General features: G+C 32.7%; 1 protein-coding gene across 1 annotated transcript; it reads left to right on the forward strand.

Annotated features, from left to right (window-relative positions):
* The first annotated feature begins 15826 nt into the window (after window positions 1–15826).
* On the forward strand, window positions 15827–18141 carry LOC131603439 (adenosylhomocysteinase-like). Its single transcript, XM_058875746.1, has 2 exons — window positions 15827–16627; window positions 17094–18141. The coding sequence occupies exons 1-2, from the start codon at window positions 15917–15919 to the stop codon at window positions 17838–17840; spliced, it is 1458 nt and encodes a 485-aa protein (XP_058731729.1). The 5' UTR covers window positions 15827–15916; the 3' UTR covers window positions 17841–18141.
* The last annotated feature ends 1006 nt before the right edge of the window (window positions 18142–19147 follow it).

Raw genomic sequence — 19147 nt, forward strand, 5'->3', positions numbered from 1 at the left:
AGAACTTTGTTTTATTCGACCTACACCTTTTTCTGGCTCTTGTACGAAATAGTAACAACGTTTATGGGAATTGACGTCTGATTTTCACTATCCGATTCTTTTAATTTTAAAGTCATAAACACTACTACAACCTCACTCGAAAGAAGATGATTGTGTCTGATCCAGCTGTTGAATTCACTACAGATCTATCAACTCTAAGATCACTATCTTACTTTGATGTCTCTCTTATATATGGTGAATTGTTTAGCAAGGAAGATGAGAATAAAAAGTATCCACCATGAAACTCTTTAACACCATCATTGATAACTAAGAGGCATGAAGAAGACATGTTTATCTTTGAGTTTTGAGACCACGAGAAAGTGGATGAAGCTCCTAATGTGACGCTTCCACTTTTCGTAATTGTTGTTGTACTTAATCACTCAGTTTTAGGGATCTACTCGATGATAATTTGATGAGTTCGACCTATTTATGAATTGATTTTACCATTTATGGGAAGAAATGACTCGTCGTGTTCCTTAAATTTAATGTAAACCTCTTTGTAGTTTCTCCAGACGAGATGCCCGACATAGACCCTATCGTGGCTTAGCACCAATTAATTATTGACCCCTTTGTCTGTTATGTGGTCCAACAAAGAAGACGACTATCTCCTGAAAAGGATAAAGAAACCATGAGTACGACCAGAGGTCTACTCGACACAAACTTTATTTATGAAGTAAGAAACAATGTATGACTATCTAATATTGTATTAGTCAATAAATTTTCGGAGAAATAGATAATGTGTGTAGACTACACCGACCTCAATCAAGCATGTCTGAAACCTTATTGTCTCATAGACATCTTTTTTCATGAGAAGCTTTTAAATAAATTTCATCATCTTCGCTGGAAGAAGATTCTTCAAAGTTTCTACCAGAGGTTGATTCTTCTCTATATGTATTGTTCATTGAGACACGATCAGGCGAGCTTTCACATTTCCTCTCTTTCATATTCTGAAGCTTCAACTCCTTTGCCTAGTAAACCAATCACATAAACATTTCACTTGAATCTTCTTGGAGAATTTTTTTTAGATATCTTTAAGGCATACACCATAATTAAAGGATATTACTAGTGATTATCAAACCTCAACTCTTCAGCTTTATTTAGAGGAATAACTTGATCAACCATATTGTGCATATTTGATTGCTTAAACCTTAGCACTTGCTTGTCTTTATGCGTCGTTGTCATCAAAGTCACTTTAAGGGATGTTACATCTTCAGGTGTTGTCGTCATAAAAACCATGATGTTATCAAGGTTAGGCATACTTTGCATATCTATGAGCTTTCACCACTTCCTGATTAAACCTACAAGGATATAGTTCCACATTATCTCCCTGTTTGATAATGATAATGCATCTCTCAAGGAGGTGGTAAAAGAAGACAAGTAGATAAAAAGTTGGTGATTAGTGGTTTTTACACGTTTATTTACCGTTGATTTTAGTTATCTTTGCTTTATATTGTCAAGTGTTTTACTTCATTCTTCTACATTTTATGCTTTGGTTGTGTATTTTACTGTTTGCAGGCTTAAAGGAATAAATCGAGACAAATCAATGCCAAAAAGTACAAAAAGGGGAGTTTCGAAGGAAGTGAAAAATCAAGCTACATGAGGTCTGACACGACCACCTGTGTCACCTGAAACTGACCGTGTTAGGATGAAGCGTGGCAAAGAAAATGCAAAAGAGATGAAAGTCACGGGGCTGACATGGCTTGTGTTAGCAAGTGTGAGATCTGGAAATTTTCAGCATGTTTCTCATCGTGATATGCGTGTAGTATTTTGATCATAACTAAAGCTTCGTAACTCGGAATGACGCGGTTCCGGTGGCAAAATTTCACTAACGAAAAGGGCTACAACTTTAATGTAGAACACAAAGCCAAATTCTGAAGTTAAGGGCTTACACGGCCCATGTTAATCAACACGGCCACCCGTGTTGATAGGTCTGGGCAGATTTTCAAAATTACGTCAGTCAGTGAATCAACACGGGCACCCGTGTTAATCAACACGGCCCGTGTAGATGGATGCGGACAGAAACTTTACTTTTTGATCTGTTTCAATATGTCCTGTCATTAAGGGTACTTTAGACTTTTTGTGGACACTGAGACTGATACTAATACTATTTAAATGAAGTTTGTGGAAGGAGAGAAAGACTTTTTGGCCAAGAGAAGACACGATTGAAGATTGGAGAAAACAAGGGTTTAGGAGAGAAGAAGGTCTTCATGAACGGAAGTGATTGAAGATCAACTTTCATCTCAATTCTTGTAATGTATCTATTTTATAATTTGTTTTCTTTGAACAATATGAGTAACTAAACCCCAATGCTAGGGGTGTCCCTGATTTGACTCTGTAATGATTTTGAATTCCTGAGTTCATCAATAGATTTGTTTTCTTATTTAATTTAATTGTACAAGGTTTTTATGCTTTCTTTGTCGGACCAACAAGATTGATTTACGGTTAACAACTAGCTGGACAACGGTTGTTAAGGTTTTTGTACGATTAGACTATAGTAGATATCACCTAGGACTAGGGATACCCTATAGTTACCGGTTAACTCTTGATAACATAAAGGCTTGATTTCATCATAATTCTCTAAGGACTTAGGAGTTAGGATGAATGTTCAAAGGTTTTCCCACTAAGGACTTAGGGGAAAATAATCTAAAGGGCGGTAATTAAAGGTTATGAACTTGTTGAAGAGATCTAAATCCAAGGTTATTACAGGAACAATCACACACTATACCCCTAGCATAATACTCATATTTGTCAAAAAGCCAATTTACTTTTCTGCTTATTTTAATTATTGTTTAGTGACAATTTGCAAACAAAACCCCAACATTAGTTTTTGTTTAATTGAACTATAATTTGAACTCGATATTACTACGCAGTCCTTGAGATCGACATTCGGGGAATTTCCCTATTATTACTACAGAGACAAAATAGTACACTTGATATTTTTCCGATCAGTTGGCGTGTTTAAACTCTCACTCACATGAGTGAAGAGTATACTCTGCTCCTCTTTAGAGTATACTTCTCCCCATCTGTCATAATAAAAAGGCGAGTGGAGATGCAAGACAAGAACTTAAATATGCATGCACTTAGATCATTCAGTCAATAATTTAGAAAGGTAAACGTTTCATTGATTCAAATTATACTGAAATTCAAATTACAAAAGTAGTAAATTTGAAGGAATTTAAATAGAACAAAAAGATTAAAAAACAAACACACTTAAAAATTAAGACACATACGTGAAATTACTCGTAGCCATAAGTATCATCATTCCTTGAGGTATTCTTGTTTATAATATCAATGTCTTTTTCCCGATTCTATATGGCTAAAGCATTTTGTTGGCACATCTCCATACAATTGTTTGTTGTTGTGTCTTTTGCAGCTGGTTGTGCTAAGTGTTTGTCTTCATCCATTGATTAGTTTCTTAATTCTAAGTGTTAGAGACGAATCTTAGTTCTTCTAAGTGGGGAGAAATCAATCTTGTTGTTTTCTGAATACATTGTTTCCCCCATATTGTCTATTCCAAACGTAGCAAAATTTTTAGTGATTAGAGCCTTATATAGAAGTCCTGCTGTTTAAGTTTTCTTACAATGGTTCATGTGAAGAACTATGCCTTCAACCCAATTAGTTTGAAACTGTTGAGTTGGGATCCAAAGAGGAACGATACCTTGATAAGAAGTTTCCTATCCTACATGGTATTCATGATGAAAGATGAGATATAATTAAAGCATTTGAACTTTTTTAATTTGATTGGTCCTTCGTGGGTGTAGTATACCCCTTGAAAGGACAACTCAAACATCTTTCCAAACTAATTTCTATGAATGTCGATTTCAATTCCTTTTACGGTTGACTTTAAGGATGTCCCTTCAATCATTAAATTTGAGTACGATTCTTTTACGAGATTTAGAAATATTTGATCAGGCACCTTAGTGAAGAAATCTATTAACAATCCATGACAAATATGGATTTATGGCTTGTAGCTCATGAGTATCATTTCCTTCATAAAAGACGGTTGAATCACTCTTCAATTGGTCATCATAGTTCTTTGTTGAATTCTTGATGCTATACCTTCTACAAATAGCCTTCTTGATGAAGTGTCTTCAAATTGAATATGTTTTGACGACGCCATGATAATACTTACGACTTAGAGAGAGATTCACGCAAGAACATAAGAAGATAAAAAGAGTATGAGATGCAAAAGAAGGGAAAGTGGTGACCTATTCATAGCAAAACTTTTGGCGATCTTGAGTGTGCAATACTTGCACAAAATCAATTAGGATTCAACCTATCAAATACTAGAACGAAATCTTTCCAAAAGGAGATATCTAATATATTATATTAAGGCCCTAATCAATTAAATCCTAACAATTTTGGATATCTCACACATTTTCCATTAATGCACAAATTTGATTGTCTTGGAGGCAAAGTTTGAATATGATTTGATCTAAAACTTGAAGCGCGTAGGTCATCTAATTGAGTAGGCCTTTAATATTCAGTCTCATTGATTCTTTTTGGGCCTTAGGTTAAGTTTTAGCTATGTCTTACTTCTTTTTGCACCCCTAACCAATTTGTTAGCACCCCTTTCTTGACATAAACTAGACAACCTGTCTATGTTGTTAGTACAAATATTTTAATGGATGAGAGAATATTCAACACACTTATTCAAATGGTTAGTTAGAGTTTTCCAATTATTTAACCTTTAAATAATGCATTACTTTTATTACCGAGTAGAAACTCGCCCTTTTGAGGGAACAACCACAAAATGTTGCACTTTCTTCACTATGAATAGTTAGATACGAGAGTTGATTAAAATACGAGATATATATGTCCATTACAGACTTATCTTCTCACCCTACTAAGTGGTTATATGATAATCACACATAAGAGATGTTTAAACTATCCACATCAAAACATTTTCTTTGATCACGGTCATTAATATACTATCAACGAGCATCCCTGGATCAGAAGCTTCCATAATAAAAGAGATATTGATGTATACTTTAAGGTACCCACTTTTCTTTGTGCAAATTCATTTAATATGAACCAATGTTTCATTTAAGTTGCAAAGCATATTCAAAACACACTAGGTTTTCACCTTTGGTACTAAAATCTTCTCACGTCCTGGTGTGTTAGTGTTTCTAAGACGTCTAGGGTTACTAACTTTCAACCTTCTTAACTTATCAAAATAAAACGAATCTAGATGACTAAATCAATTGCATTAAGAACATTTATAAACAAGTCGATTTAATTTCTTCCTATTTAATTATTTATTGTGTATTCTGTCTAACTTAAACTCTAATCCAATTTATTTAAGGAATACCTTTGACTTGATAGAATCATGTCAAAGTTTTCTTTCCCCTTAGTAAATTTAATTAGGATTTCATGCAAGTATGTCACTTCATTTTTCATCGAAACACAAGTGTCACAAGTTCCAGCTAGGTTTCTAATATTGGTTATTTCGTGCTTAACCTTCTCATTACTCTTTCCTTAAGGTCTAAGTTATGCCTTTTAATATTATTGTTTTCTTCTATTATTTCGTGTATGACAAATTTGTTACCTCATGGTCATCTTCTTCATGAGATACTTTTAAGTAAACTTCATATTCTTTGTTAGACAAGGATTCTTTGAAGGTTCTATCGAGGTTGACTCATCGAGGTTCCTCCTTGATGTCGAATCTCTGTTATTTATATATGCTTTCTTTACTTTATTTTCTCAAAGATATTACTAGACGGAGCTTCTTCTTCACATCCTTTTTTAGATTAAGTTCCTTCATTTGATGTTGAATTCTCTAAGGATCATTCAACCACGGAGACTGTTCTTTTGAAGGAGATCACTGAAGTTGACTTGTTTCTGCAAGAGTTTGCTGATGAAGTTGATGAGGGTTGTTCCAGCCTTGTGTTGATGCCTTTATCCTTAAGTAGTTGAACTAATTAATTTAACTTCTCTACAATTTCTTCCTCCTTCGATTTTTCTCCAAAGTCATCAACATTCCCATCTCCTAATTTAAGGATTGGATTAGATTTCTGATTCAATTTCTTAATTCTTAGATATTTATCAGCAACAGAAGTTCTAAAATTATTTCCTACACTTCTAAATTTAGATAAGCATTTATGAATGAAACATTCATCTTCTTTGCCTCGTGTGTTCATTTGCTTTTGTTTGGAGAAACTCCATATATCATTTTAATATCGTCCCTCATTTCCTTGATGGATTTACAATTTAGAATATAAAAAAAGTTAATTATCATATAAAGACATGACTAACATTTTTTTTATATTTTGAAATCAATTTCAAATTTTCTATTTTCCTTTATGGTACAAAGGAAATTTGGTTTATCTACTACTTATCCATTTATGCGGTGACTAGGGATAAATGAATCATTGATTATATTTTCTCATAATTCAAGATCAAGACTTTGAATTAACATTTAAAATCTAGTTTTCCATAGTTCAAACCTATTAACATTAAACGATATAGGCAAGTTTAGGAAAATCCTCTTTTTAAAAATAGTGTTGGAAGTCATCCTCCTCCAAAGACGATTAATCTCTGAACACGAGTTAGACTCTGATGCCACTAATTGAACATATGACGCCACACATAAGGGGGGAGTTGGTTGAATTGTGGGATGTTGAAAAACATTGGTTTGAAACAAAACTATTTTTTGGATCAGAGTTTAAAAACATTTTCACAAAATATTTGAAAAAGCAACTGAAAAATAATAAATGAAACACAAAAATTTAAAGGAAGAGAGATAACACCATATACTTATAGAGGTTCGGTCTTAATGAGATGACCTACTCCTCTCCCTAAGAATTTATCTTGAGAGTTTTCAATAATGCTCAAGAGCTTTTAGGAGGCTAAGCCCAAGAACCCCCTTACACAAGGAAAATGAAGTTTTAGGTTTGCTTTTAACCAAATAACAAACAATAGAATGAAATGGTTAGTCTTCACGTCAAACAACAAACATAACTTCAAGTGGTTAGTCTTTAAGCCAAACTGATATTTTATACGAACTTATCTCAAACCAAGGTGGAGTTTTGAATTGGATATTCTCATAACTAAACCAAGGCTTTATAAAAGACTGACCACAAATCGAATCGAGATTTATACCAGGTTAATCTCAAACCTACTAAGATTTTATATCGGGCTAAGCTCAAGAATCAATGTGATTTTTTTTCTTCTGGTTATTCTTCAAGAACCTAAAACAAAAGTTTTTCCTCAAGTGACAAATCTCACTAACCAAACAGATACTTAACACTTATCCCCCCAAAAAAGGTTTTGATAGATTTAACTCCAAACTCAAACAAACACTTTCTAAGAGAGAATAGTTCACTCAAGAGTAAAAATGAACCTTTGGTGAATTTATAATAATACCTTTTCTAGAAAAACTTCCTCACTTAAACACATGAACTTTTTCTCAAAGCACTATATGATTAAAAATATGTGAGAGAATTGTAAATAGAGATTGAGAGAGATAAATGTGAGATATCTCATATTGTATGGATGAAAAGAAATAAAAGAAAAGATCTCTATTTATGGACTAAAGGATGATTCAAAAAAAGAAAACAATCCATGAGTATAGGGATGACGATTTGACTCATTCTCAATGGATACTCGCTAAAATTATCCATAACGGATAGGGTAAAAACCCGTAAAATGGGTACGGACAATTATCCACAAAAATAAGTGGGGACGAGTACCTTAATACCCACCACGCCCTATACTCGCACTATATATATTTATATATTTTTATTATTATATGCACATGTATATTTATCAATTTAATAAAATAAATCACCATTAAACTTGTGTGCATTTTAATATAAGTGTTTGTTTATTTCTTGACTCAATAATAAACTTGTACGAATTTTAATGATTATTGTTAAAAACTTAAAATGACATGATAAATTGTAATTGATGGATAATTTTTATTAGAAATACGCGTGAACGGGTATAAGTATGGGTACTTAGCTACCCATAGAATACATGTACAAAAGTTAGTGCCCACACATATATGAGCTCGGGTATGGAGATTTTTTCAAACTACGGATATGAGGACGTGTACTATAGTATCCTGTCCTAAGTCTAATCAATTAGGTACCACAAATAATCGATTGTTTAAGCCCAATTAGAAAGATTTTGATAGAGAACCATTATCATTTACTCATTCCGTCCAAAAATAATTGTCATAGTTGGTCATTTCACACAGATTAAAAAAATATAATAAATGAAAGCGAAATAATAATATTTTTTACCAAAGTATCCTTATTTACAATTGGTGTATTTGAATTATGATAAAGGAAGAGCGAGGGAATAATAAATTGAGAGTAGTAAATATAGGACATAATTGAAAGATAAAAATTAGAATTACATTAGAAACTAAAACGTCACTTATTTTGGGACAAATAACTTTATAAAACGCGACACTTATTTTGGGACTAAAAGAGTGTTAAAAAACTGTCATAATTAATTACAAATAACAAAATATAATGAAATATTATTTTAAATCTGAAAAAATCGAAATACAAAATAAGAAGAAGACATACCAAAGAAAAATAATACCAAAATCAATATTGAATCGCTAAAAAAAGATATGTAAATTTACCAAAATATAACAACAAATTAAAAAGGTTAAAAAAATATGTTGACATTCAAATATAAATCTTGAAAAATATACAAAATACTATTAAAATAATATAAAACTTGAAAAATATACAAAATACTATTAAAATGTAAAACTTGTAATAATCTTACTTTATATTTAGATTGTTCAATATTTGTTAACAATATTTCCTCAACAAAATTTAAAATAAATTATCAATAGAATATGAATAACAATATATAAGAAGTTAAGACACAAATGATTATGAGAAGAAAGAAGATGAAGTTGGAAGGAAAAAAATAAAAAAAGAAGAGAGAGGGAACAAATGAAACATTCCAAAAAAAAAGAAAGAGATGCAAAATTTAATTTGGTAATATGTCTAAAGAAGAAGAATGAAGATTTGTGTAGTTAAATCATGAGATTTAAATTAGTAAACATTTTAAAAGTGATACCGTAAAATTTGATTTGTTGAAATAAAACTCTTTTTGATAATTTTATACTATATTTAACATTAAATAATTTTGAATTAAAAGAAAAATAGTGACATGAGGAAATATGGAAGCAACAAAGATAATCTTAAAATTTTATGTTGATTAAGATTTTGAGATTAAAATAAGTAGATTTATTAGAATTTATAATATATAGATATAGATAATCAGACAATTATAATTAATTAATAATAAAAAAAATTATACACTAGCAATATGTAAAAAAAAATTATCCCTACTTAAATATGAAAAATTATTTTATTAATATTTTATATTTACTATTTTATCTTCGATAAAAATATAAAACTATTATTTTTTTCATTGCGACAACTATTTCAATTTTAATGTGATACAAATATAAATTTATCAATTTATTTAACAATTTTTGTTTTTAAAATAATCTTTTCATTTTAAAATAATCATTAGATTATTAATATAAAATCATAATATTTTTAGTAATTCAAGTGTATGCTATAGTGTGTTATCTACACACAAACACAAATACTTCATTTTTAAACAATATTGATCTTTCTTATTCCAAAACACCATGAGACAAAAACAATAAAGAAATATCGTCCCATATCATGTGATGCACAACATTTTATAAGATTGTCTAAAAAATTCTTGATGATAGACTTAATAGAATACTGCAGAGCATTGTGAGTAGCAGCCAAGCTGCATTTGTGCCAGGGCAAAGAAAACATGACCATGTGCTTTTAGCATATGAGCTGATAAGGGGTATACTAGAAGGATTCGTGTCCCTAAGTGCACGATGTAGATGAACATATAAAAGGCATATGACACTTTAGATTGACATGCACTCAAAACCATCCTACAAGAGATAGGAATCCCTAGATAATTCATCAAATGGCTTATGGAGGTTGTGACAAATGTGACATATAAGTTCATCATTAATGGGATTTGCACTAGGAAATTGATAGCTAAAAGAGGGTTGAGGCAACGGGATCTCTTATCCCCCTTGTTGTTTGCTATTGTAATGGAGTACCTCCGTAGGAAACTCCAAGAGCTAGATCACATACACAACTTCAACTACCATGCAAATGTGAGAAGCTCAAGATAATAAATGTAAGTTTTGCATATGATTTGTTATTGTTTACCAGAGGGGACTTAATTTATCTGCAATTGGCTATGGACAAATTTCGAGAATTCTCCCAGGCTATAGGTCTCTGAGTAAACCCGAGTAAGTGTAAAATCTATTGTGGGGGATTAGAAGCTAACATTAAAAGAGAGATTATGGACTATACTAAATTTGCAGCAAACCCTTTACCTTTTAGATATTTGGACATTCCCATGACAAGCAAGAAATTGAATAACCACCAATGTGAGAGCTTGGTTGAGAAAATTGTTGGGAAGATAAAGCACTGAAGTGCCCACTTACTGACTTATGCAGGAGGGTCCCAACTCATTCAAAGTGTAAGTTGTGCAACTTTAAATTACTAGTTGCAATGCATTCCACACCCTAAAGGAGTCATAAACAAGATTAAGGCTACTCCTATAACATTTCTGTGAATTGGAAAAAGTAATAAACAGACAAAGGTACACGTGGCTTGGAGGAAAATTAGTCATCCGAAGAAAACAAAAGGGGGCTGAATGTGATGGCTATAGCTGAATGGAACCAGACCCTCATGATAAAATTCTTATAGAATATTTGCTTAAAGAAAGACAGCTTATGAATAAAATATATTAACATCTATTATGTGAAGCAGGATAGTATCATAACTGTACCAATCAACACAAGTTATTCTTGGATTATGAAAAGAATCCTCCAACAAAGAAGTGTGGTGCAAGGGATGCTTGAATGACAACAGATGCTACAGGGAAAGAAGTTCCAGACTTGAAATTTTTATGATTCTCTGCTTGATCATGAACAATAGGTGAATAGGCATAGATGATTCTATGATATTCTTGCGAGACCTAGGGTAAATTTTGTGTTGTGGCTGGCTTGTCAAAACAGACTGGAAACTAAGAATAAACTGATGAAGTTTAGTATCCTGGGGGACGATTGTTGTGTGTTTTGTAAAGGTAGTGAAATAGTCGACCACCTTTCTTAAGGAAATTCCAATTCAATCATGAACCTGAAGTTTGGCAGCAGGAACTTAACTAGATGATACAGATAAGCAAAGGCATACATTGGAAAGCACATATACTGAGACCTGTGTTTGTCGAAACGATTTCTGCGTGTTGGAAGTATATAAATGACAGAGTATATGGAAATACTGTAAATGATACAAACATATGAAAGAGGTCTTAGATATCATTGTGTATAGTTTGTGGTGTGTTTCTCTAAGGTGTAGGTGCTGGATCCCCTGTGATCGCTTTGTAATAACAATTTTTTGATAATATATATTATACTACCTCCGTTCCAAATTATAAGACGTTTTTATATTTATTTTATTTGACGGGCTTGTCCGCCCCGCTCGTTTTTTGGCGGACTTAAAGCGGGGCGAGCGACCCTTTTTGCTACCCCTAAAAGAAGGATATTAGACAAAAAAAATCATTAATGATGTATTGAGATTGTTGAGTGACTTATAATTTGAAACAAATATTTTTGACAAAGTTACTTATTATCTAGGACAGAGTGAATATTTTATTTCTAAAAAAAAATCTTTCTTAAAAAATAAATTCCTCTGCGTCATCATTTCAATTTTTATTTATTTAAAAGAGCACAAATGAATAGAAAGTGCATGAAACAGACAAGTATTGAAAAAACAATGAGTTTTTCTTTTTGAAACTAGTAGAAGACCCGTGCGTCCGCACGGGTGCCATCATTTATATCTTTGATAATTTAATAAGGTTTGATCGCTTCAAAAAAATAAGTATTATGGTGATAGTGACCCATGAGCCGCACTGAAAAATTCGTTCATATCTTTCATTTGATAAGACTTGCTCACTTAAAAAATTAAGTATTATGGTGTTAGTGACCCGTGAAATTAAAAGTTTAACTAAATTTGAATGAGTGAGGTTGAAATTTATTTAGACAAATGTAAACTTGAAATGAATGATTTCATTATAAATAAATAGTAATCATATAAATTTTACTGTATTAAATAATCATATAAAAAATGACATAAAATATATCTATGATTAAATAATCATAGAATTTTTTTTAACAAATGCAAAGTTTTAGATATAAATATAAAATTTGAAATAATTTATTTATTTGTAAAAAAATTTCTACTTACGGGATAACTCCAATCAAAAGTCTGATCGTGATTATCTTAGAAATGAACTTGGAAAAAAACTCAATTGCCAAAACTGTCAGTCAGATATAGCAAAAACATTTTAAAAATCATCTATATTTTTAAGAACCAAACCTTACGCCAAGTGGAGACACGTTGGAGTATAAATTCAAGTATGTGGTAACATTAGAGTATAAATTTAAGTGAAGAAATCATCAAAATAAAATGGAACACTTTTAGTCATTTGTATGACATGCATGCAAGGAGAAGATGTAGTTGTTCTCTTTGGGAGAACAATGATAATAATCCAGATATCTCTATAAAAAATTGTTATCACTTACTTAAAATTTGGTTATTGTCCTTGTTTCACCAAATTCCTAAAAATATTACTATTCGTTATAGATTTTTAGAGGTATATTATTAATGAGTCTAATATTTTTTAGAACATGATTTTACGGTAGCTTCAAATATAACAATATAGGTAAAATATAAGGCATTTCAATGATAAATTTTATTGAAACATACATATAAGACAGTAGCAGCAATGTTCAGCAATGACAATTCAAATGCATGTCCATTAGTCTAGTTTAGGGTGATAGACATAAAGAAGAGAGACATTACATGAAAAGTAAAGGTATATTGTAACATAATTATAGCAATTATAAATTTAAAAGAACAATGTTGTTGGTTGGAGCCTAACTAAGTACATGAAACCACACCCTTTCCACCACAGCTGTATCCAAAATTCATCCCATACTTGGTTCCCTTCTTGCAAATCTTTGATTAATATTGGAGGCATTGACATCTACTTGGCACAAGAGTTACGATTAAAAATTATGAACAAAAATAGAAACAACTAATATGAGGTTTGAAAGAAATCAAATAATGAATTGAAAGAAACAATATCTTAGTTAGTTGTAATATAAAGATCTGATCTGACTCACTTATAAAATATCAAATCAATATAGTTAATGCCACCATAGCTAGAATACCTTTAAACCTTCTCTGCAGAACAAACCAAGGACAAGATTTCTATAAATTTCAAATTCACGACAATTTTGAACTATGATAAGATGTATCTTTAGTGGCAGCTCCATTGATAATAAGCCAACAATTGTGTCTTGTCTCTAGATAACACCCATTCACCACCAATATTCTCTCATAATCAACATTCCATTGTCATGAACTTTTGAACCATGTGAAAAAACACAAACTTTTGAACTTGAAAACTAATAAAATTTGATCATAAAGAAATTGATACTCGTCGTCGGTAACTAAATTGAAATATAAATATTTCAACATTGAATCATGTTGCACATGTCTTGTGCTATCTACAAATCAACATGAAGTTTTTAATATCATATATCTTGATATAGTGAGGCGATCATATTTTTGCATTATAATTCCAATGAGTAACACTATAACATAAAACTCCAACCATAAATAACATAATTTAAATAACAGTATCAAGTGAACGTTTTATCTGATGGAAACATTAAACTGCAAGCTCATATAAAGAAGATAATGCAAGCAGACAAGGAAGCTGGAAAGATAGCCTTAGCAATTCTTGTTTTAGTTTGGGAGCTTCTTTTACTTACTTCGTAGCCAACCTTTTGCCATTTTCCGCATCTTTTATTTCATATGTTGTTGACCATGCTCTTAATTTTTTTTTTACAACAATAGCTCTGAAACCATTTTTGCAAGAACTTTGTAATCGTGCTTATGAAATAACTCTACAAAGAGGAACAAAGACCATGAATGCATTGCATTTGTAAGTCATATAATATTCTAAACTTATGAAATAACTATGGAAGAAAATTTAAATTGAAGTTTAAAAAACATTGCTTGAAAATTTCATAGAAGAATTATATCAACCAAGTAAAAGACACAAAACTAAGAAGATAAAAACTAATGTTTAAAGAGGATATCACTGTACTCTAGTTTTTAATGTCTACCACATCTAGTGAATTTTGTTTCTTTTATGTATCATTAGTCCTTTAACTTTCTCATCACAAAATATCATTTCAGACATTGGCTCAAAAACCATAGGATTAGTAACACCTACCTGCATTTAAACATTAGTAAGAGAGGTTTAAAAATCAATATTTAGTTAGTATAATCAGGAAACGCAGTAGCTAAACCTTTTCCAATTGTAATTTTGAGAAAGTATTATGTAAACGAAATGAAGCCAAGAAACACAACAACTAAAAATTTCCCAATCACAATTCTAAAAAAGCATCATGCCATACAGTATAGTGTAGACTCCAATGGTACCCTCCTCGCAACTCACCAAACTACGACGTCTTTGTAGATCAAGGCACGGTCAAGTTTCCAATCTCAAGTTGCATTCCATTTTACCCATGTTTCCATGATAAAATTGCATTCCTGTAAAAAAAGCAAAGTAATGTAAACATTGAAATATATATTTAGTTATACTATAATAAACAACACACATTATGTAAAGCATAACCTACAGCTCAAGACAATAGTAATGAAATTGTAGCTCTCAAAAAAATCAAAAATAACTAAGGGATCTTTAAACATGTAGATTCAAAATCACCAACACCTGAATAACTGCAGGTAACTGTAAACCTGCGTGAAAATATACACAAACCATTAGGAGACACATCACATAATCAGAATATGGAAAATAGAGAAATGCCGAAAACAACATAAAATTGCTCCAAAATAAAAGATGTTTGGGTCTCTAAAGAGAGCATTCGGAGAAGAGAAAGAAAAATGTTTTCTTTTTCTGTTTCGAGCTATGAGGATCGGAGAATGAAAATGGGTGTTCGAAGACAAGATTCGCCGAAAAAAACACTATTCAATTTATTAGGAAGGTCGTGAGATGGGAAGAACGGATATGCGTTTGGTTTCGCAATCGGGGGTGGTGATGGGGTGGAGAAAGGGCGGCAACAGGATAGGGTGTAGAGGAGGGAAAGAGAGACGTGAACTGAAAGGGGTTGTATGGAGAGAGAAGTAGAAAATAAAGTACAATGAGAGAGAATAGGATTTGGGTCTGAACAATGAGTAACAATGATGCCACCTTGCAAAAGCATTTAGTGTGATAGGTAAGAAATTTTTATTTAGTTAATTACTATAGTGTCCTTTTGGTAGTGTAATTTTTATTTTAGAAAAGGGCACTATTGGTAGTATGCTCAATTGATTAGTAATGGGTAGATAGTTGATTGATAGTTGATAGTTGATAGTTGATTTTTATTTTAGAAAAGGGCACTATTGGTAGTATGCTCAATTGATTAGTAATGGGTAGATAGTTGATTGATTGATTGATAGTTGATTTTAACTAAAAAAAGGATGAGTAAGTATTGCAAATTGACTGAAATTTGAAATACTTACGATGATTTAATTTAATTTATTTTCAAGTCCATAATATTTAAAACGGTAAGAAAAACCAGATCTGGTCCGGCCTGATCCGGTCCGGTCCAGTCTAGTCCACCAACTCCCAATATCTTAAACCCTTATTTATACCCACTCTCACTCCCACTTCATCCCTCACCTCTCACTCTCCTCTCTCTCCAATCCGTTACACTAACACAGTTTCTTCTTCTTCACAACTGTGTTCAGTGTAATCAACCATGTCTCTTACAGTAGAGAAAACCACCGCTGGCCGTGAGTACAAGGTCAGAGACCTTTCTCAAGCCGATTTCGGCCGTCTCGAAATCGAGTTAGCCGAAATCGAGATGCCCGGACTCATCTCCTGCAGGACCGAGTTCGGCCCATCCCAGCCCTTCAAAGGAGCCAGAATCACCGGATCTCTTCACATGACCATCCAAACCGCCGTCCTCATCGAAACCCTAACCGCCCTCGGCGCTGAAGTCCGTTGGTGCTCCTGCAACATTTTCTCTACCCAAGACCACGCCGCCGCCGCCATAGCACGTGACAGCGCCGCTGTATTCGCCTGGAAGGGTGAAACCCTACAGGAGTATTGGTGGTGTACTGAACGCGCTTTGGATTGGGGTCCCGGTGGTGGTCCTGATCTGATTGTTGACGATGGTGGTGATGCTACTCTTTTGATCCATGAGGGAGTTAAGGCTGAAGAGCTTTTTGAGAAGACCGGCGAGGTTCCTGATCCTAGCTCTACTGATAACGCTGAGTTTCAGCTTGTGCTTACCATCATTAGAGATGGTTTGAAGACTGACCCTCAAAGGTACAGAAAGATGAAGGAGAGACTTGTTGGTGTTTCGGAGGAGACTACCACTGGTGTTAAGAGGCTTTATCAGATGCAAGCTAGTGGAACTCTTTTGTTCCCTGCTATTAATGTCAACGACTCTGTCACCAAGAGCAAGGTCAGTTTCTTTACTTAGATCTGTTTTTTGTTCATGTTTTAGTTTGGATCTGGGGTTTAATAATTTCGTTTTAAGTAGAAGTTCATGATTTTCATGCTTGGGGTTTTGGGTTTGATTCAGATCTGGTTTATGTTATGTAAATTAGTGTGGATTAGAGTGTATAGGATGTGGAATTGAGTATTGAGTTTTGGATCTGCCAATTGTTTGATAAATGTCTTGAAAGAAGTTTAGTATGTGTAATTGTGTATAATTGATATAGCTAGGCTTTAGATCTGCCAATTGTTTGATTAATGTCCTAGAACAGGTTTGGTATGTGTTATTGTGTTTAATTGATATAGCTAGGGATTAGATCTTGAATTTATCAAATGATTATGTAATTGATATTTTGAAAGTTACTTGTGTGATGTAGCTAACTATGATATGGATTTTCATTTTCTGATCTAACTGTGTTTGTGTTTTGTATCAGTTTGACAACTTGTATGGATGCCGTCACTCTCTTCCAGATGGTTTGATGAGGGCTACTGATGTTATGATTGCTGGAAAGGTTGGTGTTGTCTGTGGATACGGAGATGTTGGAAAGGGTTGTGCTGTTGCCTTGAAGCAAGCTGGAGCTCGTGTGATTGTGACTGAAATTGATCCAATCTGTGCCCTTCAGGCTCTCATGGAAGGATTCCAGGTTTTGACTCTGGATGATGTTGTCTCTTATGCTGATATCTTTGTTACCACCACTGGTAACAAGGACATCATCATGCTTAGTGACATGAAGAAAATGAAGAACAATGCCATTGTTTGTAACATTGGTCACTTTGACAATGAAATTGATATGTCCGGCCTTGAGAACTACCCTGGTGTGAAGCGAATCACCATCAAGCCTCAAACCGACAGGTGGGTTTTCCCTGAGACCAACACCGGCATCATTGTCTTGGCAGAGGGTCGTTTGATGAACTTGGGATGTGCTACCGGACACCCTAGTTTTGTGATGTCCTGCTCCTTCACCAACCAGGTCATTGCTCAACTTGAGTTGTGGAATGAGAGGAAGTCTGGAAAGTATGAAAAGAAGGTTTACGTTTTGCCTAAGCATCTTGATGAGAAGGTTGCTGCACTTCACCTTGGCAAGCTTGGAGCTAAACTCACCAAGCTTACTCAATCACAGGCTGATTACATCAGTGTGCCAGTTGAGGGTCCATACAAGCCAGCTGCCTACAGGTACTGAGAGGTGATCAAGGTGGTGATGAGATTGAGGGACAAGAGTATTAATTTTATGAAACCTTTTGATTGTTTCATCTTTCCTTGTTGGATTTTTGGTGTTAGATTTTATTCAGAATTGTGATTGTAGAATGTTAGGTTTTTGTGATGTTAGATTGGGATGGGTATGAAGAAGATAATCCATTGGTTTCTCTTGATTGAGACCAAATGGGTTTGGATAATGCTTTGGTTGGGGGTTGTGTGGGTAATTTAAAGTACACCTTTAATGTTTTTAAAAAATGAGTAAAACGTTTTCTTGCGTCTAGAAATGTTTGAATTTTAATAGTAGTATCTGGATTTCGCTGTATCATTTTCATGTTCACACGCGTACTAAAATGTTTGAATTAGGATTTTTTTTTTAATTTGTTGATAACGCTGAATAGCACAAACGGGCGTTGGTTGGTTACTTTTTCATATTTTATCTTCTCCAGTAGAAAACAAACCGGTGGCTTTATAACAGTCCAACTATTTTTCTCTTCATAATCTAGTAAGTGTTCAACACTTAAGTTACTGTTTGAAAGTTGAATACACCAACTTACAATCTTCGGTAGTACTCTTTTGCTTCCAAATGAGTTTTAAAATGGGTGTTGCTTTAGCTAATAAAATTTGTTTTAAAACAAATGTCATTTTCACTTGAAAAATAAAATGATTGCTATTTTTTTAATTTATATCTTTTAATTATTATTATTTTCTACACTACTTTCAACATATTTATAATATTGATATATTAAAATTTATTGATATATTAAAATTTAAAACAGTAATATGCAAAAAAATTTAACGACTCATTTTAAAATGGAGTTTAATACGGAGTGTTGGAGCATGAACTTACTATATTTACACAAACTTTATGACAATAGGTATAGATAGGTTATTCACATGTTAGTTTTTTATTTTAAAAAATTTCTCTTCAAATTGAATATGAATCTCCCTAGAGTAACATGAATATTGTTATTTTAAAATTTTTATAATTTGGTTTTGTATATTATAATATTTGATATGATTTACCTAATATTTTAAAGTGAATTGTTCATTTTAGTAGGGTAGAATTTTTCAGAAATAGTCCAAGATTAAATACTGTATTGAACATTTTAAAATAATCTATTAAATAAAAGCTTGATTAAACTATTAACTGAAGTGATCATGGAAGTAGTGTTTGGAGAAAATAATTTTTATAATGTATTTCTAAGTTGATCAGTTTAAAGCTAAGTGGCTATCAAATAAGCCGATAATATATTAACAATAAAATATAAGTCACCTAGAAAATGCAATTTT

This window comes from Vicia villosa, linkage group LG5, assembly GCF_029867415.1.
Source record: "Vicia villosa cultivar HV-30 ecotype Madison, WI linkage group LG5, Vvil1.0, whole genome shotgun sequence".
Taxonomy (NCBI): domain Eukaryota; kingdom Viridiplantae; phylum Streptophyta; class Magnoliopsida; order Fabales; family Fabaceae; genus Vicia; species Vicia villosa.